Consider the following 25,703-nt stretch of genomic DNA (forward strand, 5'->3'; position numbering starts at 1 on the left):
TTCTACATTTTTTTACTTTTGTTTATAGCTTTTTCTTACAAGACAAATAAAAAATGACTTTTTGCTTCTGAACCCAAAAATTAAATCGCTTTTATTTTTTTAATGCACGCGACATAATTTTCTTTAGTTTTAGGACACAGTAATGACCACAATGTAAAGCATTATAAAAATTTGCAAAATTATGAGTCAAAGATTAATATTGCAATCGATGAATTAATATGATTGTAATATTATAAACAAACTATCTTATCATTTAGTGATTATGAAGATTATAATAACACGGTATTATGATGATGATGCTTTTTTTTTTAGTTGACCAATTTAACAAAAAAAAAATCGTTAAATTTTAGTATTATAATTTCATTAAAGTTTCTTTTATAACTCTGTATTCAGCCAACATTCTCGTACTTAGTTTATATGGATCATAAAAACTTTTATGACATCATGTCACATGATCGATTTTATTTTATGAATCTTTGACTCTATCTAATTCATAAAAAATATTATTTTTATGTCAAAATGTATTATTTTTCATTGTATGTAAGAATCAGGTTGATATATCTCAAAGATATAGAAATGTTATACCGTCTCGTAAAAAACCAATTCGATCCAAATGCAATCATTACCTATGTATTCATCATAGGTTATCCTTAAATTTTGATGTCAATCATTTTCATTTGAAATTATTATTGATAAATAAAACTAGGGGTGTCAAAATGCAACACGACCCGTCAAATTGACATGACCCAACACGAAAAAAATCAGGTTCGGGTTGGTGTTTTTCGGGTTCGGGTTGAATGGGTTCGGGTTGGTGCCAGGTTATACGGGTTTCGGGTTGGGTCGCGGGTTGACCCAAAAACTTTTTTTTTTGAAAATATTACATATATTTTTATATATTGTATATTTATATGATAAATTTTCATCATTTAATATATATTTTTTTATTTTTTTAACAATTGTTTATTTGATTTAGTAAATATACTTTAATTTTCTACAATTAAACTTTTAAATTTAAATCGGAAATTTTGTTGTTATGTGTTTAAATTAAAATATTATTATTATTTTTTATTTTTTCTAATTTTTTTCATTAATTTTTTTTAAAAAATAAATAAAATTCGGGTTAGACGGGTTGAGTCGGGTTAGATGGGTTCGTGTTCGAGTTGGGGGTTTTCGGGTTGCTTCGGGTTCGGGTTGAAAAAAAATTTTAAAAATTTCGTGGGTTGACCCGAAACCCGACCATCCGACCCGATTGACACCCCTAAATAAAACCAACCCATTTATTTCTAGAGATCGACCCTCCAACTCTTTGCTTTTGAGTTTTTCGACTATACGTCGTCGCCTAGAGGTAAAAGTTAGATGGGCCAAACGAAATTAAGATGAAAATGAAGGGCAAAATGGCCAAAACATTTCTATATATAATACCGGACTCCATCATTTGGAGCTCACGTGCTGTTTTTCTTTCCCAAATCGACAATAGACGAATAGAAGCCAAAGAGTGCCTGTTATCCACATTCTCTCTCTATATCCGCCGTTTTCTGATTTCCGCCCAAATCTCCGATCAATTTAGGGTTTTCCGGTCGACGAGTTAACTCAGACATGAATTCTGATTCGATCCGCAACGCTTCTATTCCGCTGGCCTCCTCAAACCCCGGATGTTTCACTAAGAAAAAAAGGGTATGCTTCTTAGTTCTTGAATTGGAATATCGAATTAGAATTTCTTTGAATGGGTTTGGTTGGTAGCGTTTTTATTTTTTTATATTTTCTTGTCTTTTTAATAAAACGGTTTTTTCTTGAAAAAACATCTCTGTGATTTGTCAAGGTTATGGTTTTCGCTGCGATTATTCGATTGTTTGTTTTTTATTCAATTTTTTTCTGGAGAAATTTTATTTTTTCTGCACAGTTTGCTTCGATTTTTAAAAAAATCTTGTCAGATTATTTGTCGTGTAGAGTGCTTTTTTTTCCCGAAAAAATTATTGACTTTTGCCTTTGTTATATAGGCAAATCGATCAGCGAAGTTGAAGCAGTATAAGCTTGATGCTCGTCGGGAGCAGTGGCTTTCTCAAGGTTTGAGAGAGATATATATATATATATATATATATATATATATATATTCATATGTGTTTATGAAGTTATGTTGAATCTTTTGTTATTTTTTCCGTTTTTATTCAACGTTTCCACTGTAATGCATATTCTTTTTGAGCTTTAACTTTATTTACTTTAGGTTCTTAATAATTTTCTTCTTTTTTTCTGTGCGCTCCGAAATTTAATAACCTGTTGTTTAAATTTATCCTGTAATATTTGGTCGTTGGGTTTTAATTATTTCAGTAAAAAACAAGGATGCATGTAAGAATGAAGTGAACGGTGGGTTGGGTACACGCCAAGGGCCTCCAGTGCATTTGGAGAAGGAAAGGGGCCAGTTGAAAGAGAACCTGGAGATAAAGATGAGGGATATCAATGAGAATTATGGAGATGGATCGAGCATGAATCAGTTTAGTGACTCTAAATTCTCATCGTCAAACAGCCCCACCAGTTACAACAGTGGTATGTTGGGAAGTAATCAACCTGGGATCAATTTTACTGAAAGTAGCAGCATCAGCAGCAGTCGAAGCAGTAGCATTAGTAGCAACGGATGCTTCTGGGGAATTATGAGTGAGGAAGAAGACGAGGATAGTGGTGATGATGGCTGCTTGGACGATTGGGAAGCTGTGGCTGATGCATTGGCCGCCACTGATAAGATGCAAGAGCATAGCCCTAACTCAGCATTGGTTCCTCCACCTTTGAATAAGCATGGAAATACTGCACAATCCATCTCTAATTCGAAAATAGCAAGCCAAGAGATTGATGTTTTAAATGCAAATCTAGAGAGGAGAGACACAGGACATACACCTCAAATGAATTGTCGGGCTTGGAGGGCAGACGATGTTTCTCGCCCTCGATGTCTCCCGCATTTGTCAAAGCAGTATAGTTTCCCCTTGAAATCGGAGCGACAGTTTGGCTGCGGAAGATCTGTTTGGGATTGTAAGAATGTTCAGCAGGTTCCAACATCATGCCCAATATGCTGCGAGGATTTAGACTGCACAGACTCGAATTTCCTCCCATGTCAGTGTGGTTTCCGGCTTTGCCTGTTTTGTCACAAGAAGATTCTGGAGGAAGATGGGCGTTGTCCCGGTTGCAGGAAGCACTATGACCATAACCATGTTAAAGGAGAGGCAACATTTGATGGAGGAAGTTTGACTTATCAGTTGGCTCGATCTTGTAGCATGATAACAAGATCTTAGGAAGAGTCTCTGTTCCTTGAAGTGTCTCCTTTTTCAGCATGTCTTGCATGGGTTTTACTGTTCAGATTGATTTTTAGAGCCTTTGATATTCGTATAGAAAAATTTCTGAAGCACATGCACTAATTGTAGTTCTCTATTGGTTTTGGTGCTGATGAAAAAATGTTATCATGTGAATAGATAAGGTGTTATAAAAATTTATTACATAAATTTTCTTGCAATATGATAGTTTGTTTATCATTGCAACAACTTACACTCTTCTTGATGATAACATTGTTCTGAACCATTTGAAAGCTTTATCTCCTTGAATTACTTCATTAACTTCCGAAATTTATTTATCATATTTTTTTAGTTTAACTAGTGTCAAAGATTGAGTTGAGTGGGATTTTCATATAAAACACTTGGTGATATTGATGTATTTTGCTTATATGATGCCTTGGAGCAATTAGTCGACATATGAATGCTTGATCCTTGTGTCTGGTGCTCAACTGTGGCCTATTGTTTTAATTGTAACTGCGAAAAATCACTATATCTGGTGAAAGTTACATGATTTCATGTGTGATATTGGAACTACAGTAGTTTTATCCCACTGATTAAGAATAAATCTGATATCTTTGGCTGAAAACATCTCAAAATACACTTGTCCTCATCAGCTATATTGCTCATCTTGGCTTCCAGCTTTTAGATCTATTGCATTCTTCTGAGTTAGAACGATACTAGTTTATTCCTATTACTATTATTCTTGATTTTATATAAGTCGTTTGGAATGCCTCAAGAATTACTATGATGAATTGATTGATATCCAGTTGATTTATTCATGGTCAGTATTCAGTATCAACCAGCATAGTATCCTTCAATATCAGCTTACAATATAGTCTGCTGAAAATATCTGATGTAAGTTCCACATCAGGCTAAAAAAGAATCGTCTTCTGAGTCACTTGAAATTTTACCGAGCTTTTGTTCCAAGAAATATGACTTCATGTTGTGAAATTTAACTGGAGACCTTTGCTTTGGAGGTAGTGGAAGTGGTGAACCAGGACCTACCACCTTTTTCTTCGGTAAGTTCTTTGCGATTTCTGCACAAACTTGATCAACCATATTTAAGAAATCCTTGACAATAACAAATAATTGAAGTGGACTCATGGCTTTATTCTTTAAACCTCCTTCTTGATAATACACTGTCGTTTTCTTCACAAGCTCAATTACTCTTCTTTCTTCCTTTCTCACCTAATTAAGTTCCTCTTCACTGTCCTCTAAAACCTTTTTCATTTCCCTTAAATATTCATCTTGTTCAACCTCGCCGCATGTCAAAATCTGCTTAATCTCATCAACCTTGTATTTCAGAGTTGAAAATGTGTTCATGAAGCTGTCATAGTCTATGGTGGCTGCTTTCTTCACGTTACTAAACTCAAAACCTAAACACCCGAATGCTTGTAATCCTAGCATTAGACACTCTGTATCATTTTCCTCTGAATTCTTGATATTTGAATTTTTATCTTTATCTTGTCTGTGTTCTGTTGTGCTAATGCCACCAGGTTTATTGTCTCTATTGATCACATGGCGTTTACCTTCTGATAGGATGACTTGTTCAACAACAAAGTGAAGTAGAGTGGTTTTACCATTTGTACTTTTCACATCGGAGAGTCTACAAAGGGAGTTAAGGTTGAAATCTTGAGCATCTCCTCTTGCTGTTCCAGCATTCATTCTATTGCCAACCTTGAGAATAGCTTCAAGGAGTTTAAAGAAAATTCCACCAGTTCTTAGTTCCTGATTTCCCAACTCAAGTGTATGCAGACATTCCTTGAGATGCAATATTTCTTGGTCATAGGTAAACCTGAAAAGCATTGCGCTAAAGCGAATGAATGCTGACGGAACAACTGTCAAGATTTGGTAGAGGAAAAACTCGGCATCAGCTAGCTTTGTTCGGTTCTCACTGAATTCAAGTATTTTGGTTCTCTCTTCTTGAGTTGGGCTAATCTTGTTAAGTTTTTCAAGGGTATCAACATCAAGTCCTCGGCCCTCCAATAAAGCTTCGAGAATTTTTTTCCGAGGAACTGCTAGAGACTTGAGGACGATTGCTGTATTTTGGGAATTTCGTGGGTCGAGGATGAACATTTGAGCAGACTGACCTAAGTTAGAATTGCCCTGACATGTTGATTTGCTACTTCTGTTGGTTGCTTTTTTACTGGCTGTTTTGTAACTGAACAGGGATTCCATCAGTGCATCATCTAACCTGATAGAATGACACAGAAAGAATGGAAATTCAACAAACTTCGATCTGTGACAAACAAGAATGACAAGACAAAGCATAAAGGTGTGAATCTTGATGCTCTTACCTAAAGATCCGTCATTGATCTCATTCCATACCATTGAATGATCCGTATTAGCAGTAACCTTGTCCCAGTGCAATGGCTTCAGTCGTGTTTTAAATTCTTCATCTGCTTTCTCTTTATGAATGGTTTGAAATTCTTCATTTGCTTTCCCTTTATCCATGGCAGGATCTTCCGTACTCATACTGTTGATTTATATTCCTCTCGAGGGAATGAGTGGGTTATATGGTGAAATTAGACCCTGTGTCTTGGCTGGTAATGCATGTTTTGATTTTGGTGGAATCGGAGGTGATTCTGGGTTGAATTTTCTTCTAGGGGGTGCTGGCGGAGGCGGAGGCGGAGGTGTAGGCGGCAGTGGTGGTTGTTGTGGTAGAATTTGCTCGGATGAAATTGACATCTGAGTCAAAGGAGTCGCTGGTGGTGATGGAGTAGATCGCCATGTTTTAGATATGGGGAATGGAGGATGTTGGTGTTGAGAAACTGGCTTCAATGCAGACAAATCAGAGATTTCATTTAGAGGGTATGTGGTTGGTGGCACTGGTTTCTTTGCCGCAGAGTTATACGCTCCCTTGGAACAGCAGGCCTGAAAAATTCCCAGCACAGAAACCTGCGTCAGATCTGCGTTTCCCAAGGCTCTTGGCGATTACAAATCTATGTACAAGGTAGACTATGATCCCGGCTACAAGAAGACTAATCGTTAGCTGTGATTGCAACAACCTGAATCATTGATTTGCTCTGTGCAGCCATTTGATTTAAGTTTGTTTCTTTGGATTTTCATGCACGTTTTCTGAAGTTGGGGGTAAGAGGAAGATAAATAATTATCAGGAAGTAGAAATTTACAAACTCGTTATGTAAAAAAAACATGTGTGGAACAATGAAATGATGACAGTGAAATGTATGTACGGTATGATTTGAAGTGGTTTCGTCGTTGTGATTGATGCAACCAAAGTTGAGGTACGCAGTCTGTAATGGAACGCAGGCTGATGGCAGTTTCGAAGAATTGATTGATGGTTGGAATAGTCAGGATGATTTTTGTAATATTTCACAGTTTATCACACATCAAAATTTTAATTTATTGTAACGATTATTTATTCATTTTTATTATTTTTTCACAATTTTAAAGTTCCAAATAACATGTATATTTTTAAGAAATTTTAAGATAAAATAATTCAGTTATTCAAAATTGTAGTCTAGAGATAAATAAAAGAGATTTACATTTACAGTTTATTTCATGTTAACTACAATTCATTTTATGTGTAAAATATGTATCAAATTTAATGCAGATACGAACGGATATGCAATATAATGTGCTTGTAGTATATATTAATTTATGCACATGTCATAATAATCCAACTCAATTCCTTGTATCAACATAAAGAAATATGAAAGCTATTTTGATTTTGGGAGAAAGGCATCGATATCTTTGGAAAATGCAGAATTTTATACTACTAGAAAATTTAAACATCTTTTACATGATCGTACAGAATTCTCGCGCTCACATGTGACACGATAGAGGTTGGTGTCAAGGCTGTGGCGGCCTTGACGATCTATTGAACGATTCTCCATCCCTTTTCGCTAGCAAAATAGCGAACCCTGTCAGCGAACAATATACAGATGCAATTTCTGTCAGAAATCAACTCAGTTGTCTATTGTCTACATGACATTAAACCGTATGTTCCCACTTTTTGAGAAACCTTCAACTACATGAATTAAAGATCTCCATTACATGGATCAACAATAGTGTTCTAAAACTCAGGCTAGGCGGCCAGGATTTTGGGATCTTTTTTTGGCTTTAATTTTTGAACATGGCTTTGTGCTTGTTTTAACACACCACTCTTATCTTCTTTGTCTACTTATTTTTGTACGCACAAGAAATTCGAACCAATCCCTAAAGATAAATTTTTTTCCTTATTTTGATCTTGCAGAGGAAAGGACCAGATGTCGATTGGATTTTAACAAAGTTTTGGCTAAAATTTATTTTAAGAACCATTACAAGTCTCTGACGCCCAACTAGCGCCTAGCAAATGTTAGAACCACAAGCATTGATCCTATAATTTCTGCGGTTTTCATCTATGAATCAGATTGTTCAATGAATATTGGGAAGGAACTGCATACCTCATGTGGACTGATGATTCGTCTCCTTGCCAAAATTCGAAACTCTCAGGTATGAGCCTGTATCCTCCCCAGCTTTTGGGCCTAGGAATCCTATTTCTGGACATAAAACAAATGATAATCTATGATCTTGGATTTGCCATGGTGGCGTAAGGGTACAAGGATGAATTTTTTCTTATTAGATTATTCAAAAACATGAAGTTTTGCACATAACGTCACAATTATTCAGATTTCAGGAAAGTTATATGATTATCTTAAATGATAGAATGTAAACAAGCTAAACAATAAATTCCACAAAATGATGTTACCGACCCATTAGAGTATATCTCCTCTATAGTTTTACACTGCTGGTGGATATACTCCCGTCCAGGAATTACCGTGCTCTGAAATAAATAAACCATTAATGTTTCATGCAGTGTTTTTCAAAAACAAGGTAAGTATTCAAGAAAGAATAAAAGGGGCCAACCTGCTGGCTAACGGCTGGTACAATCTGAATTTCTCGTGGGCGACTGATGAAGAACTGTTCAGACTCTTCATCAGATACTTTCTGCACAACTCCTTCTACTCTTACCTAAATTTTACATAAACATATTGCTATGATCCGCAATCAAGTGTATGAACACTCTCAAGTCATATCTTAAGGAATAAAACCTTGGCACTGAGATTTTTTTGAAGTCACAGGTTTTTTTGTTTTTATTTTTATAATGAATGGATGGATATTTGGTCTGATTCAGAAAGGATAAATTATTCGGTTTCAGTTGTACCACGGCAAGCAACAAGATTTTGATTATTGATTGCATGGCAAATGTAGAGGTTTATAAATGGTTGAGTAACAGTTTGTCCTGCAATTGCCAACTAGATGCATTCAGGATTCAATTTGTTACTCATTTTGACAACTACTGAGCCCTATGAGACCTGAACTGCAATTGAATTCAGTAAACGACAGAAGGCACGTAACATGTCATTTTTCCTCAATTTTAATCAGCAGCTAACTACTTTAAATTATTGGATTAATGTGCAAGGCGATAATACACTTGCATATGCTCCTGTGTAGAATAGAAATATAAATTTACCTGGCGATTTAAGGTAATCCAATAGAAAAGAAGTGATCCATGAGGATTTTCAGTTATCTCATGCGCCTTTCGACTTCCATAATTACTGCACCTATTTAAATGCAAGAACATAAACAGTAGCGGAATCATTCAGGAGCCAGGGATGCGAGAGGGACGGTTTAACCTGTTCAATAGTTTTCTTTACAAAGCAACAAGAAGAGATAAATGAAAGGTACAACAAGAAACTAACCAGACAAATCCTCCTTGGTGGACCTTTTTCAAAGAGACCATTCGAGAAGAACTGAAGAAACAAGATTTGTATCAAACGTAGTTACTCGCCTATACCACGTTATAGCTTATTAGACATAGAGAGAAACATACGGCTTTCCATCTCTAGTAGAAGTCGACAAAGCCATAGAATCCGGTAACTTCACGCCTGTTGTCACTGCATCAGCATACCATTTCTGAAACTGCAATTTAGGCGATGATCTCAATGTTATGACATTTTATAGCAGATTATATATATCCTCATGAAATATCGAACGGCTTCAAGAAAGTATGGTCTTTTGACACGGGCTGACCTGAACAAAAGGATCATGCTCCACAGTCTTGTCGCAACATTTAGAAGAGACAATATCACGAGGCCCAATTTGGACACACATGGAAGTTCCACGATACGGAGGAAGTTGTAGCTCATAGTCGTGCATTATAGTCGGAGGTATAAATCTTCCACCCAAAAAGTGGTGAGCACCACTGAACCTTTTCGCACAAAGCTTGGGAGCGACTAAAGATACCTACATATAAAGCATTTTAAGTTTCTTCTACATGGTGTTGAAATTAATCGTTGTCCTTTAAAATGTAAAGATTCAAGAGTAAATAGAAATTACAAGCATGTGAGGTTTCATGCCTTTGCCACTGATTTCCCCATCCTCAACATGCCAGCCAGAAGGAACATCCACAGAAACAATGACAGGAGTTTTCAGACAATTCTGATCTTGTTCGCTTAGAGACACCAGGTTTTCTACCAGACCATCATACGGTGGCCCTGGATTTCCTGCAGGTGCAATACATAACCAACTTTTATATGCATGAAAGTAGAGGAAAGAGTTTGAAGTTGCTGAAAAAAAGTTACCCTGGAATGAGAAACCAAAGATTGCATCAATTATAATATCAAAATTCGGTAACTCAGGAGGAAGGCTTTGTACTGACAGGAAAGGTACCGACAATGATTCAAGCTACACAAGGAACTATGAATAAGCAGTGGATGATATGTATAAGTTTATGGCTCGTAAATTTGATCCTTTCAAGTACCTGAGTCACCCGACCTATATAGAGGGGATTACGAGCACAATTAGGATAACAAACTTGCAATTTATATCCAAAATGATGCAAATGACGAGCAGCTGCAAGTCCGTTGCCGCCATTATTTCCAGGACCGCAAATTACAAGTACTCGGGTATGTTCACTTGACTTGTAGACCTGTTATGACTTGGAAAAATTAGTTCCAGACACCAATTACCCAGAAACACCAATATGACAGTATATAGAAGTGCTTTAAGAGTAAATTCCTCATTTTTGTTCTGGAGCAGTGTTCTATCTAAGGACGAAATCCTTATGGAGTACAAGGGGTTTATCCACCTTTTTTTTATCAGTAAAGTCAAATTTTCATACATAAAAAAGACCCAATATTGTCCTAGTGGGGAAGCTAATGCCCAGGACTCTCCGCATTTCTTACACGAAATTATGACACCTTTGGGTAATTTCTTTGCAATCATCAAACAACTGAGAAGCCATATACAAAGGAACTAAGCCAGATAATATACAGCCACGAAGATTCACCTCTGCTATTGCAGATGCAACACTTAAACCAGCCAGTTCCTGCACTCGAAAGAACAAAGATAAATTCTACACCAAGGATCAATAACTTCAATTTTGAGGCAGTACAGTATCAAAGAAATAAAAGTCGGAAATTTGAGGAATTGGCGGATAACCATTAGCTGATCCTGGCTGAACCCATGACGGCCCACCAGTAACTCTTCGATTTCAGCAGCTTGCTTCTGTGTTAAGTAGGATATGGCTTCCGGGCCTTCCATGATTTCCTCAGTTTCTCAAACTCTCACTTGGTAATATAGTTTTGCCGCCGATCAAGTAGTGAGTTGAGCTCGCAACAGTTGTCAAAAAATTGAGCTTGGTTCGGTTGGATACATATTTCATTGAACTTAAAATTAAAATATACTTTGATTTGCTACAATATCATGCGAATGCCTTTTTTTTAAAATTTTTTTTTTTTTTTGAAACAAATCAAAATATGATAATTAAATTTGTTCGGCGCGTTATCTTTCGTTTTAATAATTTGCTAATGCATTGTTAGAGTTTTTATCCCCACACATCGTGTGTGTGTGTGTGTGTGTATATATATAAACAAGAATGTGTGTAGTAGGCAAAAGTTGGGGAAGATGTTGAAGTAATTCTGATATTGTTTTTGAAATACTTAAAAACAAAGTTTAAAAGGTAATTATTCAATTTGAAAAAAAAGATGAAATGAGATAATACTCAAACTAAAAATGAATAATTGGCTTAAATTGCAAACTTAAATTACAAATTGATTTTCTTAATTGGCAAAGATCTGTCCATGCACAAGTAAATCACATTTCTCTATTGTGAAAGCGAGGGGGGAAAAGAACAGCAACATTAAGTATAATGCAATCTGATCATTTCTTGTATACAAATCTACAGCAAAAATTGTGTACGAACCCTCCACAAAGCCACAGGTAATCATCTAGAGAAAACAAATAGAGACTCTTAGAAGAGTTTCTGGGAGATTGATTCCATCATAAAATTAGGAAAAGTATTAAAATCTTTTTACTACATAAGAAAGCCAGTCCCTTTCGACTGCTCTGTGTATCATCGAGTCCTAAATTCTCCCCGATACTACCAACGTTAAGATGATAATATGCATTTCATTTATTTCATCACAATGTGTGACTAAAAAATTGCGGCAACAACTACTTAGAGATCGAATAAAGAATCAAACCGAAACAATCCCAAAATTTTCGTAATTGAAGTTTCATGTTTTAGAGGATGATTTCTTCATGAACACTGACATTTAGAGTCTTGTTTGGAAGGACAATGCAGTTGACCACCACAACTTCATCTTCCACTGCGACTGATTCACCTGGTTCGAATATATCTTTGGTAAGTTGAGGGATCAAGATGGAAGACGATCAAGAAATCTAGTACTTTGACAGAGAAGGGAAAAATCGCATTGAAAATACCAAGAATCGTAACTCCAAGCTTCTCATTGTACTCTCCTGCACCCTGAAATTTGAAAATCGAGGTGAAGGAGAAAGTTACCCATGATTATTTAGTCCATGGCTTATGTTATCCACCATTTTCTATCTTAGTATGTTCTTATATAATTCCACTTCCTGAAATGATAGCTTCTATTAAACATACAGTCTCAAGCAGCCTTCTTTACTCCTTTTACTTTCCTTTAATCATTGCTTTATCGTATCTTTGTCTTAAATAAAGGAACAATCAAAAGAACACAAACAAAGGGGCAAAAAATTAGCTGTTATTTCATAATTAAATGTGTATGCATGTGACAAAGTAGGTGCTGAGAAATAATCGAAAAACTTAAAAGTTGTATTTGGATTGATGGAAAAAATTCGATGCTATTCGAAGCTTGATTCGATAAAAGCACAATATTGTGTCTTGTTCATAAAATTCGAAGTAATATTTAAAAGAAACTAGCGCCAGTGCCTAGGCAGGAACTGCATGCACATAAAATGGTGTCTTGTTCATCACATTCGTATAACTGACAGTTTTAAAAATATGGATTCTGTACTATGGTGAATTTTCAAATGAACCCTTCTTATCCCCTTGCACAAAATGAATTTTAGCAAGATTCATTAGCGTATAAAAAAGTTGTTACAGGGGTCTCCCACCCAAAGACAGAGTGATTCTACGAAATTACAACCATTTTTTGAGGATTGACAGTAAATATCCAAATTATTTAAATTTTTAACTATCATAAAAATCAGTTATAAGTTTGGTAAATTCATTTAGGATGGAACAGCACATACTTTAAACATTACTAGTTGCAGGATGTTTTAAACGGAAATCCCCCAAAATTGATTAATATCAAAGTTAGAGAGATTTAAGATTACCTGTACTCTGGACCACCTTCCAATGGAAGACTTCCAACCAACAATTGCATTAATAACAACTGCATTTTCCTGACAAGCATTGAATAAACAATTGTGCATCAAAGAACCAATGACACACATATAGATCATATTTCCAATCCAGTAGTTTCAATGATCATTACCTTGATTTCAACATCATCAAGAATAATGCAGCTAACAAGTCTCGCACCAGCTCCTATTCTAGCATTAGCTGAGATTGAAACGTTTGGACCAATCTGTTGATGTTTATGGTGAAGAACACAAAATCAGATCATATCATATTTCACAATTATAAACCCCACCAAAAGAATATGGGACCTTCGCTTTTGGATGAACTTTTGCAGATGGATGAATATATACGTCGCCTGAAATGGTAGCTTTCTTGGTGCCATCACCACTTGACAAGAGATGTGGTGAGGTAAACTTAAATTGGGCTAGGTATAGTCCTGAACATTTCAGAGACATCCTGAAAAAACGAGAGGAAATTATTAAGATGGAATCAAATAAGATGTAAGATACAATGGAAAAACGAGTATCTAAAATTTCGTTCACCCTGGTGTTTTGATTTGTTCCCAAAAGTCCAAGGTTTCATATACATAAAATTGTTTCTTCCCAGCAAGTGGTGAAAGAATATCTTGATCCAATCTTACAAAATCAGTGGGAAGACTCCTGCAGATGAACTTGTATTAGAAATAGAAGTGGCCCAAACCAATAAGTTCATTAACTGAACAAATTCGTATCATTGATCCAATCTTGCAAAATATTTAGGAGTTTACAAGGATGAATTGGCTGGGGAGATTTAGACAACCGAACAATTGGATTACAGTTCTGGTGAGACTGTAATTATTATCTTATACAGCGTTGTAAAGCACGTTGTAATCTATTTGGCTGCACAAATATTATTACAATTTATAAAACCAGAAGAGAAGTTTCTTGATATTAACCACCTCACAATGAGATAATAATCTATATCTATATAAATATATGAATGTGAATTGTGAATTTACATAAATATCCTTACCTTCATTTAATAATAATCATTAATACATGTTTTCTTTTTCATATATTCTTTTAATAATAATCATTAATACATTTTTTTTTCATATATTCTTTTAATAATAATCATTAATACATTTCTATTTTTAAATTTAAAATTTACCTTTTTCATATATTCTTTTAATAATATTCTATATCTATATCTCTATTATCCTTACCTTCATTTAATAATAATCATTAATACATGTTTTCTTTTTCATATATTCTTTTAATAATAATCATTAATACATTTTTATTTTTAAATTTAAAATTTACATAAATTAATACATGTTTTCTTTTTCATATATTCTTTTAATAATAATCTATATCTATATAAATATATGAATGTGAATTGTGAATCTAAATATATCTACAATTCACATTCGAGATCAAATTCACAGAAAATCACTATCATAATGTTATAAATTGTTAGTATTACGAACATTAAGGTAATAATGAGAAGACGAATAGAGATGAATGTGATTAAATAACATTAAATTATTAATAAATATTAAGGTCATATAACACATTTTTTTCCCATTTAGAATGTAGATATATTTAGATTACTTATGTATCAACAAAAATACGTGATTGATAGAAAATATTTGTATGTAAGTGATTTCATTGCAAACATTTAAGTTATTTAATCAATTTTCAATATATGATACTAAATACATATTACTAAATAATATATTATCTATTAATCTATTAAATATATGACTTTCATTTGTGAGCTTACTATTATATTATTTTTTTTGTTTTATAATTTGTCATGTTAATGGTGTTATTTAAGTCATTTTTTATCTTAGTTTAATAAGATCATTAATAGTGTATTTAACTCAATCAAACTAATTATTATTTTAATTTACTTTTAAATTTAATTTTAATTACTTAAATTTATACATTGCCGTCAAATAATAATAGGAAGACAAAGGGAGATGAGTCGGATTGAATAAAAATAAATTATTAATAAATATTTAGTCAATTTTTTTATAAATGATGTTAAATAAATATTACTAAATAATATGCTCCATTTGACCATTTTGTATTCTTGCAATGAGAGGAGTTTTTTTACCCTAGCGTTAACATGTTTGATTGTTATATGTCATTTGTATTGATCATGTAATTGTGTTTGGATTGTTTATGTGATTTGTTTGTTTGCACAAAGAAAAGAGAGAACAAAATCAAATATCCAACAAAAATGGTTATTTTTTCAATTTTTTATTGTTGAGATATTTTGTTAATTTTTAAACACATAATGCATGTTTTCTGTTTGCTTAGATTACTTGGTTTGAAGTGACTTAGAAAATATTAAAAAAATTGAAATATTTCTTCGTTTTTACCTTATGTATCAGAATATCAAGAGATAATATTTTTTATTTATTGGGGCAATTGCAATTAGAGGAGTTTTTTTACCCTAGCGTTAACATGTTTGATTGTTATATGTCATTTGTATTGATCATGTAATTGTGTTTGGATTGTTTATGTGATTTGTTTGTTTGCACAAAGAAAAGAGAAAACAAAATCAAATATCCAACAAAAATTGTTATTTTTCAATTTTTTATTGTTGAGATATTTTGTTAATTTTTAAACACATAATGCATGTTTTCTGTTTGCTTAGATTACCTGGTTTGAAGTGACTTAGAAAATATTAAAAAAATAGAAATATTTCTTCGTTTTTACCTTATGTCTCAGAATATCAAGAGATAATATTTTTTATTTATTGGGGCAAATGTATTTCCAAACTTCTGTCTATAAATCAATATTTAAAATTTTTACGACATTATTATATTCTCTAATCAATTTGTTTTACTTAGATTGATAGAAGGCATTTTAGTTTGAGTTTTTATGTATTTGCTTATATTATTTTTGTAATATTATTTATTATGAAAATAATGGGTGAACTACAAAATTTGGTAGGTCTAAGAGTCCTCTGGTGAACGACAAATATGGATAAATTATTAAAATATATAATATCCAGTAGATTTTTGGCATGCGATTTTGTTCTAATTCAATGATTATGCATGATTCTAAATTTTTATTATATCACAAGTTAACACATGCCTAATATTTTTCTATGGTTTAAGAAAAATTGTGTGACTTCCTCCAATATTATCTTGATATATTTCGAGGTGACAACAAGATTGTTTTTGTCTCTTCTTTTAGTCAAAATGTCTAACCAGCTAATTCATAACATATATGATGGTAGCATAGAAAACCCCTCGTCAAATAAATTCACTTAGCCAAATATTGAAATTCAAATAAAATTCTACAATATTTCATCAAATTAATTTTGACTATCATAAAATGCTCATGAAATCTAAATGGTTATATTATTAGATGATAATCATGAGATATTGAATGAGACAAATACTTTGACATATATTTGAATGATATCTCATATGCATATCTTAATTACATTATTCGTATCTCTTCTCAAGATTTTTAAAATACAATAATTAATTTTATATATCGTTCCACAAGATATAAAATATTATAAAACAAAATATAAACTCGATAGAAGAAAATTTGTTTAGTTTCAATGAATAATATAATATTATGTTCTAAACGCAACAAATGAGATTGAAACTATATCATCCTCATGACATGATGCACGCAATCATTATTTCAAAGATTCCAAAAAATGACGATCAAGATGACTTTCTTCAATTGCGTCAAATTAAATGAGGACACAATTCTAAGATATAGTCATTTGAAGAGATTTCAAGTATTTTTCTCACAGTGATTGAGAAATAGTTGTTAAAAATTTATTAACCTTATAGCTATATGTTGATAATATTGATACTAAATATATAAAAATGATATCACAAATATCACAACATTTGACAAAGGTGCAACATCATTCATTGGTTATGTTGTTGAAGAATATATAGGTTATACATATTTTTAGTCACAAGTGAAAACTTATCACGAGAAAAAGCATTTTTTCTTAAGAGTTATAGTTGATGATTGTCAAAAGCAGAAAAATCATTTAACAATAAAAAAATAGTCGGAAAAATAAGATTATCAGATAAAAACAATGTAGAAAACAGAAAAAATGGCGAGATAAAGAAGCAAACTACGAGCATGTCAGATCTCCGATAAAGATTGTAAATAACATAATAGATGTTAAAGACGATCAGATACTTGCTGAACATACCAAAATAGTTATATGCATATTATAACAAACTACGACAAAGAGTTGTTGAGTTGTCAAAATCAACCAAGAAGCATATAGAAAGTGTGTCAAGTGGATAAGATAATTTATCTGATTCATATACCGTCTATGGTCATGATTTTTTATTTTTTATGGCTTAGTTTGTTTCAGTTGATAAATGTTATTAACCATGTTTTAATTCATTTAAATATTATCAAAATTTCGTACATATATTTTCACCAGTTTAGATTTTTACGTGCAACGCACGTACATTTTTCTAGTAATAATAAATAAATAAATAAATAAGAGAGTTGAACGATGATATTATACCTGTTTGCAGGTTGAAGTGCTTCAAAGCTGGATACACGCCTCAAAGTAGCTGCAATAAAAAACCAAACATATGCATCTTGATGAGATGTCTTCTTGATATTGTGGTGAAGATCGATAAAAATGCGTACTGTATTTAGGGCAAACACCAAAAACAATCTGTCACTCATTAAAATTGAAAATCAGAAAGGTACGGAATTAACAGGCTAAAATATCAAGACTAACCTCTGTCTTTTCGTTGAGTGGATACACCTTGAATAGCCACAAAGATATCCGGGGTAAATATGTATACACCGCAATTTATACGGTCACTCACCTGTTTTCCAAATAGAAAGGTAAATTATAATGCATCTCATGGTAGTCGTGAGTGTATCAGTTGAATTTCATAAAGTTTACGAACAAAAGTTTCAGGTTTCTCAGTGTAGTGCAACAGTTCATTGGTATCAGGATCAGCCACAAGTTCCCCAAACTGGCTAGCTGACTCAGGAGAAACCTGCACAATAAAAGTGTGGGACACATCAGTAACATGGAAAAAAGAAGTTTTGTGCTGACACAAATGAAAAATAAACTTATCAACCTTGATAACCAGTATTGTTCCAATCCCGCCGTATCTTTTGTGAGCATCTGCAAAATAAACCACCCACAAACTTTAAGTTCAACATTCAAAACATCCTTCAATTGGAAATAGAGACTTAATCCACAGGTATGCAAATAACTCTAATAAATATTAACGATGGAAACACAGAGATAAATACCTAGCATCTCAGGCAATGGAAAACTGCAACAAACATCACAGTTCAACAAAACGATGTGAGCCTGCCAAGTGAATAAGAGGGAACAGAATTATAATAACGTAAACAGAAATCTTTGTTCTCTAATTTTTCAACAAATTGGATGTTAGCTCCCTAAAAAAATAAATAATATCAGACAAGGCATAGAGTAACAACCGGATTGTCTTCCATGATTAGATCCCTAAAGTTATAAAGTCCACCAGCCGAACCATGCGGCTTGTCCTCTTTCAAGTATCTGTTGCCATAAAGATCAACAGACAACACTATCAATGATAAATATGGCACAAAAGAACTAGATGAGCTTGAAAAATAAGAAAATTTATAAAAAAAACATAGATATTACCGAATGGGAACTCTGAGCTCATTAGAAGTTGAAGATACAAACATCGCAAATTCACGCTCCTCATAGAAACCAATAAGATAGACCTGTGCTAGATTTGGGATCTACAAAAAAAATTCAAATAAGCCAGTTACTCTCACACTTAGCATATCACAAGTTTAGATGACCACTGCAACATATACTTATCATCTATCACATCTACGTAATGGGAGTCCCAGTAAAGTAATCGTCGAAGCACTCGGTAACTTTTGATAGTATTGCGCACCCGTTTACAGGCAGATATTGGATGATTAACCATCGGTTGTCCAGCCAAAGGAAACAGGGGTTTTGGAATATTTAATGACAATGGTCTGAATCTGGTACCTGCATCCGCAGATCCATAGTTGAACATCAATCATGAATTCTTACAGCAAAATATTACGATCACAACGGTCATCTTATCCAAATCAAGGATCCAATTACTCGACTAAGAACTACGTGGTTCCAAGAATTACAACGAAATTATATAAAGTTTCAAACTACATCATCCGGAGTAATAAATAATCGCTTCATAACAAGAGCTGAAGTTCACAATGCTTAGTTTTAAACCCAAAGAATCACACCAACCTTTAGTGGGTCCTCCCACCATGATCACAGCAACAATTCTCTCTTCCGAACTCCTCATTGATCAGAATAAGAAACCCACGACCAAAGATCTCAAATTTTCACTTTGCAGCCTTTTTAAACATAGCAAACACCCCCACTTCTCAACGTCAGAGCCTAATAACAAAAATAGAAAAGCTCACCAAACGACCAAAAACTCTGGAACCAATTATGCGTGCAGGAAATAACTCCAGTCTATGAAAGGTAGACAGAAACGAACAGAGTGAAAACACAATAGCGAAACGTGTAACGATTTCGCTTAAGAGAATATGCTATTCGGATCCAAATCAAATGGTCCAGTAGTTGGCCAAAGGAACACTGCCACCACAAAACTTTACGGAATTCCCCACATGTACAACAAAGGACGGAATTTGGACGGAGTTGATGAATTTCAGGAAGATAGGTAAGAATGAAAGAATTTCGTCGCAGCAATTATTTTTTTATTCTGTGATATGCAAACCTGGGAGTTGCAGGTAGCAATCAGTCCAGCCAAAATAGATCCGATCTACATTTTGATGGTTGATGGACAGTTTTTTAGTACTCGCGATAAATATTTTGACGAAATAATATATTTTATTTTATATAAAAATAAAATTTCAAAACATACAAAATCGCTAGTTTTTATTAGAGTAAATATATTATGAAACGATTTTACAAATATCTGTTGTGAGATGAGTCAACCTATTTTCCTAACATTTTGGTTTTTTCAACATATTTATATATATTTTATTATATGTAATTGATTTCTCAATTTTTTCTAAGATTCCAAATACATGAATTTCATATTGTATAAAAAAAATAAGACCATAAATATCAAATACAACTGTTTATATGGTAACGTGCAATAAAACGTAAAACTAATAAAAACCTATGGATTTGAAATCTAATTGATTTGATGTATTCCATTTTTGAGTTCCCCATCTGCCTTATTTTTAAAGAAAAAAGGGAAATTAAAAAGCTCGTCCGGCTCCTTAAACGGCTTACAGGGCAGCCTGGAAGATCATCTCCGCCAACTCCTGCAGAATTAATTCGAAAACATGCATAAGGAAACAGCCTCGAGTCAAGTCGATGAATGCATATGATCTACTGTACCTGCTTAGCAGAAGTAACCACGGGTTCTCCCCATTCCATCGCCTTCTTCTCCAGCAACTCAAAGTCGGCTTTTCCAGCCTGTGCACCATATAATTTACATTAGTTAAGAAGTGGAAATGCACAAATCATTACCCATACAAAAGAAAAGATGGTTGTTAAAACAATGAATATTGACCTCTATTTGAGCCCCCAGTTCAGAGTCAAAACTTTGATACCTCCTGCGAACGAGATCGGCCAGGGATCCATCCTGTTTCAAAAGAAGAATACCAAGTTTAATTTTTAGAGGGGGGGTGGTGGGGAATGCATCTATATTTGATGACGGGTAATAGCGATATCACCTCAATCAACTTGGCAGCATTTCGGAGCCCACGAGCCAAAGTATCCATGCCAGCAATGTGAGCAACGAACAAGTCTTCGACATCTGTGCTTTCTCTTCGCCTGTTACATTTAGAAAAAATATTATCAATCTGTGAATGGTAACGTCAAAGCTACAAGGAGTCAAAGAAAACATACAGTTTTGCATCAAAATTGAATCCTCCCGGTGCAAGTCCTCCCTGTGATGCACGAAGAAACACGTAAGCGCGTATTTATTTCACTCAAGGAGTTGTTTTACAGAGAGTTAAGGATTCGACGTACATTTTTAACAACGCTGAGCATAACTAATGTTGCTTCTCCTACATCCATCATAAACTGGTCCGTATCCCAACCTGCAGCATTGAAATGTCATGCATTTGACTACTTATCGATCAGGTTAAATAGCATTGAATATTTAATCGCTTCAGCAACACACCAACTTGAGGGTCGCCAGTGTTTGCATCAATATTCCCCAGTAAACCGTTGATTCTTGAAGTCTCAAGCTCATGATGACAGCTGGAAGAACAAAGAATAACATTTCAAGGAAGCAACGAACTAGTTGATGCTCAAATTAAATTAGAATAGCGAAAAGAACATGAGAAACCTGTGACCAGACAGAGTTGCATGGTTGCACTCGATGTTAAGTTTAAATTCGTCTGCAAAAGAGATGGGTAAAAAAATTGGTGTTTCTTATCGAAAAGTGCCAAATTGAATAAATTCAACCAAAGAAGAACACGAGAAGAAGATAACATCACAGTCGAGAAAATGAATGACAATTCGACATGCCATTCAGTTTGCCTTGTTGATAAGCCAATACAACTAAATCAACTTACCTATCAATCCATATTTTCGAAGGAAATTAGCGGCTGTTGCCGCGTCCCAATCGTACCTGGAATGATCAAGGTATGTCACATAAGCTTAACATTTACTACAAAAGTAGCAATTCTTAAGTGCACAATGTTTAAAAAAACTTACTGGTGCTTTGTAGGCTCCTGGGGTTTTGGTTCAATAAGAAGTGTACCTGACCCAGGCATCCGTATCAGATTCACAGGAACACAAAGAGGATATATAGTTTCTTAAAAAAATACATGCATAAATTTTTGACATAGCGTAAACAAGTTGTAGATCAAAGTAGAAAATATAGGCACCGTTAAATCCAATTTTCTTCTTATAGGCAACAGCTGCTTCAAAAAATCTTGCCTGCAACGAGATAAAACAAAATATTATAAAAACATTGGAGACAAAATCAGAAACACATCAATGAATTGGCATCACTAAAACCAATACAACTTAACCAACTTTAAGTAAGCAACTAAATAAATTACAAGCAAAGCATGTTACTAAAATCAGTTACAACTTAACCAACTTCAATCACTCACAGAATTATAACATCTAAAGCAAAGATATAAAAATAGAAAAGAAAAACGTGAAACAAAATAATATCTGACCATATGATCGAGCTCTCTTTCCATATCTGTGTTCAAAAGAGATTGATAACCTTCACGGCCACCCCAAAAGACGTAATTTTCTCCACCAAGATAATGTGTGACCTGTGACGCAAGGTTAATTACATTGAGATTGGAGGACGCGTAAAGCACAAGTAACACATCCAAGCTTACTGACCTCCATGGCTTTCTTCACCTGTGCTGCAGAGTATGCATATACTCCAAGTTCAGAGCTGGATTGTAACAAGATTTGGACATTAGTTGAGCTCAATATCAATTCATGGCTTATCAAATTCAGCCAAAAATTACCTAGTTGCAGCTCCGTGCATGAACCGAGGATGATGGAACAACTGGGCAGTACCCCACAACGGACGAATCTTTGTTCCCTGCTGATTCAAGAAAGGACCGAACGGCAGTTTAGATAGAGATTCATAAATGTATAGCACAGGAAAATAAAATTTTAAAAAAATATTAACGATGATTTGGTAAGTAGATGTGCTAACTACTAACTCCTCTTGATTAGCACAAAAATTACCTGAAGCTCCTTGGCAAGAGCCACCACTGCATCCAAGTTAGCATTAGTTTCCTACAAAAGAAAGAGGAAATGTACAACCATTTACAAACTAATTAAAAATAATAAATAAAGTGGTCTCCAGGCTCCAAGTATTACAAAAACCTATAAATTGTAAATTTCCTGCGCTCACAGACCTTGATCGTTTTACCATATGGAGATATGTCCCGATCATGGAAGCACCATCTATCCACCCCAAGCTTGTTTATGAACTCAAAGTTTGCTCTCACTGAATCACACATTTACGTAATATAATTAAGCAACTCAATTTCCCATATTATCACAAATCCAAAATTTACACTGCAAAACACTAACTTCTTCTCTTAGCCATTGCCAAAGAATCGGTGCCATCTTCCCATGGCCACATCTTTGTTGGTGCGCCAAACGGATCACCCCCAGTTCCACGGAAAGTATGCCAAAACGCAACACTGAATCTCATCCAGTCCTACCAAGAATCAATATTTTAAGAGTTCCCGGTAATATAATTCCTCCAAAGGTGCTTAAATATAATACAGAAATGGAATAAAACTCTCACCTTCATCTTTTTCCCAAGAATTTCCTCCTCTGCGTTATACCATTTATATGCGAGATGATTCTTGCTGGAAGGACCCTACATTAGCAAAAGGGTTCAAGTTGTAACAATGTCAAACAATAGTTGGCATACAAAATATGAAGTATTCTTAAGCAATCATTCTGGAGAATTCAACCATAATATACTCCATCAACCATCTATAAGAAGCAAAATCAAGAAGAAAAACATGATATATGCACATTTGAACTCAATACCTCGTATTTAATCTTTGGAATACCTGGGAAGAACTCCCCTTCCCATTCACCAGAACCATTGGCACAATCACTCTCAACATCTGCCGGGCACATTGGCAGCGAAGCCGCATTCTGCATTCAATTCAATTCAGTCTAGAATCACAACACAAGATAAACCCCCGCATAGACATCAACAGGAGAGAGAATAAAATTCATAAACCAAAAATTGAATCTTTACCACTATGTTACAGACCCCGTTAATAAAAACAACCAATAACAAGAAAAGGGCACTCTTCATTTGTATCATCGTGATCATGAGCAGAAAAAGGTCTCTGCAAACAAAATTTACAAAGAGTTAATAATGATCCATCTCGATGAATTCTTACTCTTAACCTTAAGAAACAAAGGTAACAAATTTTCACTGCATACAAATCAGTCCTTGTATCAAAATTATATCTTTGTCAAAGAGACAACCTGAAATTAAATTTCAAAACCAAGATCAAGAGCCACCTTTCTTTAACTAAATTAAATCAATATCCACAAATCAAATAATTTTCTGAGGGAAAAAAAGGAACATACCCAGTTATAAAAAATCAAAGCAATTAAATTCCAACAAACGTCAAATAAACTTACATATCACCTAAAACCCAAAAGAAAAAAAAACAAGACAACAAACCCAATAACTTACAAAGAAAGATGATTCTTCCAGAACTTAAGCAGAAAACACACTTCTCACAGAAATCGTCGTTAATGGAAGAGGTGCATATTTTATAGTAGCTGATATTGTTGCGAGTATTCTAGTCAAACGAGAACTCTTATTTTTTGAAAAGCAATTTTAGGAACCGAGATTTCACGGGATTTGAGGAGATTTTCGGTTTTGTACGGGGCTTTTCGCACTCCACGTGCCGATGGAATAAAAGCGTGGATAATCTTGGTTAACGAGATCTTGCCTGCGTGACAGTACTCTCACTTCATTTCAGCGGGTACAATTTCAAAAAAAAAGTGGATCTTATATATGTATGGGCAAATTTTGGCCATCTATCCTATCATGGGAGTAATGTCCACATGGGTCGGATGAAATAAACCGATAATCTTAAAACTGGATATCACGCCAATCTCGATGCTGATATGGATTTTCACGAATATTTATCTATGAGATGGATCAATTCTACCGATATTCATAATAAAAAATAATACTCTTAGCTTAAAGAGTAATATTTTTTCATGGATGACCCAAATAAGAAATCTGTTTCACAAAATATGACTCGTGAGATCGTCTTATACAAGTTTTTACCGAATTTTGTAAATAGCACGTCATTTAATAATCGTTCATACATTAGTTAGAAGAGTCGATGAAAAATTTATAGAGTTGGGTTGTTTTCCTTCTTTTTAAAAAGTCACTCTTAAATTGAAATTTATTTAATTAGGCGTAGCTTTTATTATAATCTAATGATTATTTTCCGTTTATACAAATTGAAAATAGTTTACATAAAATTTCAAAAATATATGTAATTGCATTTTCTTTACAAAATCAATATTTAATAAGACGCATTAGATGGTATTTAATTATAAGCCGATCCATTTAAATCCAAGATTCCTTTTTATTTACATGCCAAACATGGATTTCGAAAAATAAAAATCCAGATTTTGCTAATGATTTGAATTGTGGTAAATTTTAGTTCCAAAAGTAAGGGTAGATTTGTCATTTCAATATTTCGTTTCAGATAAAATCACCTAAAGAAAAAGTGCGTGGGAATGACGTGGCCATCTTATCAACTGTCTTATCAAGAGTTTTTTTATATTATTTTAATGGACTATAATCTATTAATCACAAAAAAAATGACAAAAATTTATGTGAGATAGTTTCACGGGTCATATTTTGTGAGACGAATCTCTTATTTGAGTCATTCATAAAAAAGTATTACTTTTTATACTAAGAGTATTATTTTTTTATTGTGGATATCAGTAAGATTGACTCATCTCACAGATAAAGATTCGTGAAACCGTCTCACAAAAGACCTACTCAAGAAATATTTATCCAATGCAATATTTTAGAATTTTGGATATAATTTTTAAAAATATTCAGAAATTAGGTTGTGAGTGGGAAATGAGATCAGGTTACCGAACCTGATCAGATATATTTAGCATATCTGATCGGGTCGAGTTCTGGTAGATAACTACCCGATCGGGTATATACAACCCCCTTAAATGCAAAAATTTGTGTGAGA

At 33.9% G+C, this 25,703-nt stretch overlaps 4 protein-coding genes and 1 pseudogene across 4 annotated transcripts; 1 reads left to right on the forward strand and 4 right to left on the reverse strand.

Annotated features, from left to right (window-relative positions):
• The first annotated feature begins 1,449 nt into the window (after window positions 1–1,449).
• Window positions 1,450–3,515, forward strand: LOC142553274 (uncharacterized). The gene is made up of 3 exons (XM_075663410.1): window positions 1,450–1,674; window positions 1,998–2,064; window positions 2,326–3,515. Exons 1-3 carry the CDS (start codon window positions 1,597–1,599, stop codon window positions 3,276–3,278), a joined length of 1,098 nt encoding a protein of 365 aa, XP_075519525.1. The 5' UTR covers window positions 1,450–1,596; the 3' UTR covers window positions 3,279–3,515.
• Window positions 3,120–6,705, reverse strand: LOC142553273 (formin-like protein 8; annotated as a pseudogene).
• Window positions 6,706–7,025: 320 nt separating this feature from the next.
• On the reverse strand, window positions 7,026–10,998 carry LOC142553275 (pyridoxine/pyridoxamine 5'-phosphate oxidase 1, chloroplastic-like). The gene is made up of 13 exons (XM_075663411.1): window positions 10,761–10,998; window positions 10,609–10,647; window positions 10,081–10,248; window positions 9,902–10,004; window positions 9,657–9,823; window positions 9,351–9,563; window positions 9,151–9,239; window positions 9,020–9,070; window positions 8,791–8,881; window positions 8,184–8,288; window positions 8,030–8,100; window positions 7,721–7,816; window positions 7,026–7,198 (listed from the first exon to the last, which is right to left on the reverse strand). The coding sequence occupies exons 1-13, from the start codon at window positions 10,860–10,862 to the stop codon at window positions 7,153–7,155; spliced, it is 1,341 nt and encodes a 446-aa protein (XP_075519526.1). The 5' UTR covers window positions 10,863–10,998; the 3' UTR covers window positions 7,026–7,152.
• Window positions 10,999–11,562: 564 nt separating this feature from the next.
• LOC142553276 (uncharacterized) lies at window positions 11,563–19,847 on the reverse strand. Its single transcript, XM_075663413.1, has 16 exons — window positions 19,709–19,847; window positions 19,213–19,365; window positions 18,872–18,969; window positions 18,610–18,710; window positions 18,423–18,501; window positions 18,231–18,291; window positions 18,053–18,099; window positions 17,876–17,968; window positions 17,701–17,791; window positions 17,479–17,527; window positions 13,509–13,625; window positions 13,275–13,422; window positions 13,100–13,192; window positions 12,939–13,007; window positions 12,045–12,087; window positions 11,563–11,944 (listed from the first exon to the last, which is right to left on the reverse strand). The coding sequence occupies exons 2-16, from the start codon at window positions 19,268–19,270 to the stop codon at window positions 11,844–11,846; spliced, it is 1,248 nt and encodes a 415-aa protein (XP_075519528.1). The 5' UTR covers window positions 19,271–19,365; window positions 19,709–19,847; the 3' UTR covers window positions 11,563–11,843.
• Window positions 19,848–20,046: 199 nt separating this feature from the next.
• LOC142553277 (xylose isomerase-like) lies at window positions 20,047–24,402 on the reverse strand. The gene is made up of 21 exons (XM_075663414.1): window positions 24,164–24,402; window positions 23,714–23,807; window positions 23,497–23,607; window positions 23,246–23,320; window positions 23,026–23,155; window positions 22,848–22,939; window positions 22,675–22,725; window positions 22,449–22,525; window positions 22,318–22,372; window positions 22,143–22,244; window positions 21,843–21,894; window positions 21,670–21,715; window positions 21,528–21,583; window positions 21,299–21,350; window positions 21,131–21,210; window positions 20,977–21,047; window positions 20,854–20,894; window positions 20,679–20,778; window positions 20,516–20,587; window positions 20,341–20,418; window positions 20,047–20,264 (listed from the first exon to the last, which is right to left on the reverse strand). Exons 2-21 carry the CDS (start codon window positions 23,789–23,791, stop codon window positions 20,229–20,231), a joined length of 1,455 nt encoding a protein of 484 aa, XP_075519529.1. The 5' UTR covers window positions 23,792–23,807; window positions 24,164–24,402; the 3' UTR covers window positions 20,047–20,228.
• Between the last annotated feature and the right edge of the window lie 1,301 nt (window positions 24,403–25,703).

Source organism: Primulina tabacum, chromosome 8 (assembly GCF_025594145.1).
Source record: "Primulina tabacum isolate GXHZ01 chromosome 8, ASM2559414v2, whole genome shotgun sequence".
Classification (NCBI taxonomy): domain Eukaryota; kingdom Viridiplantae; phylum Streptophyta; class Magnoliopsida; order Lamiales; family Gesneriaceae; genus Primulina; species Primulina tabacum.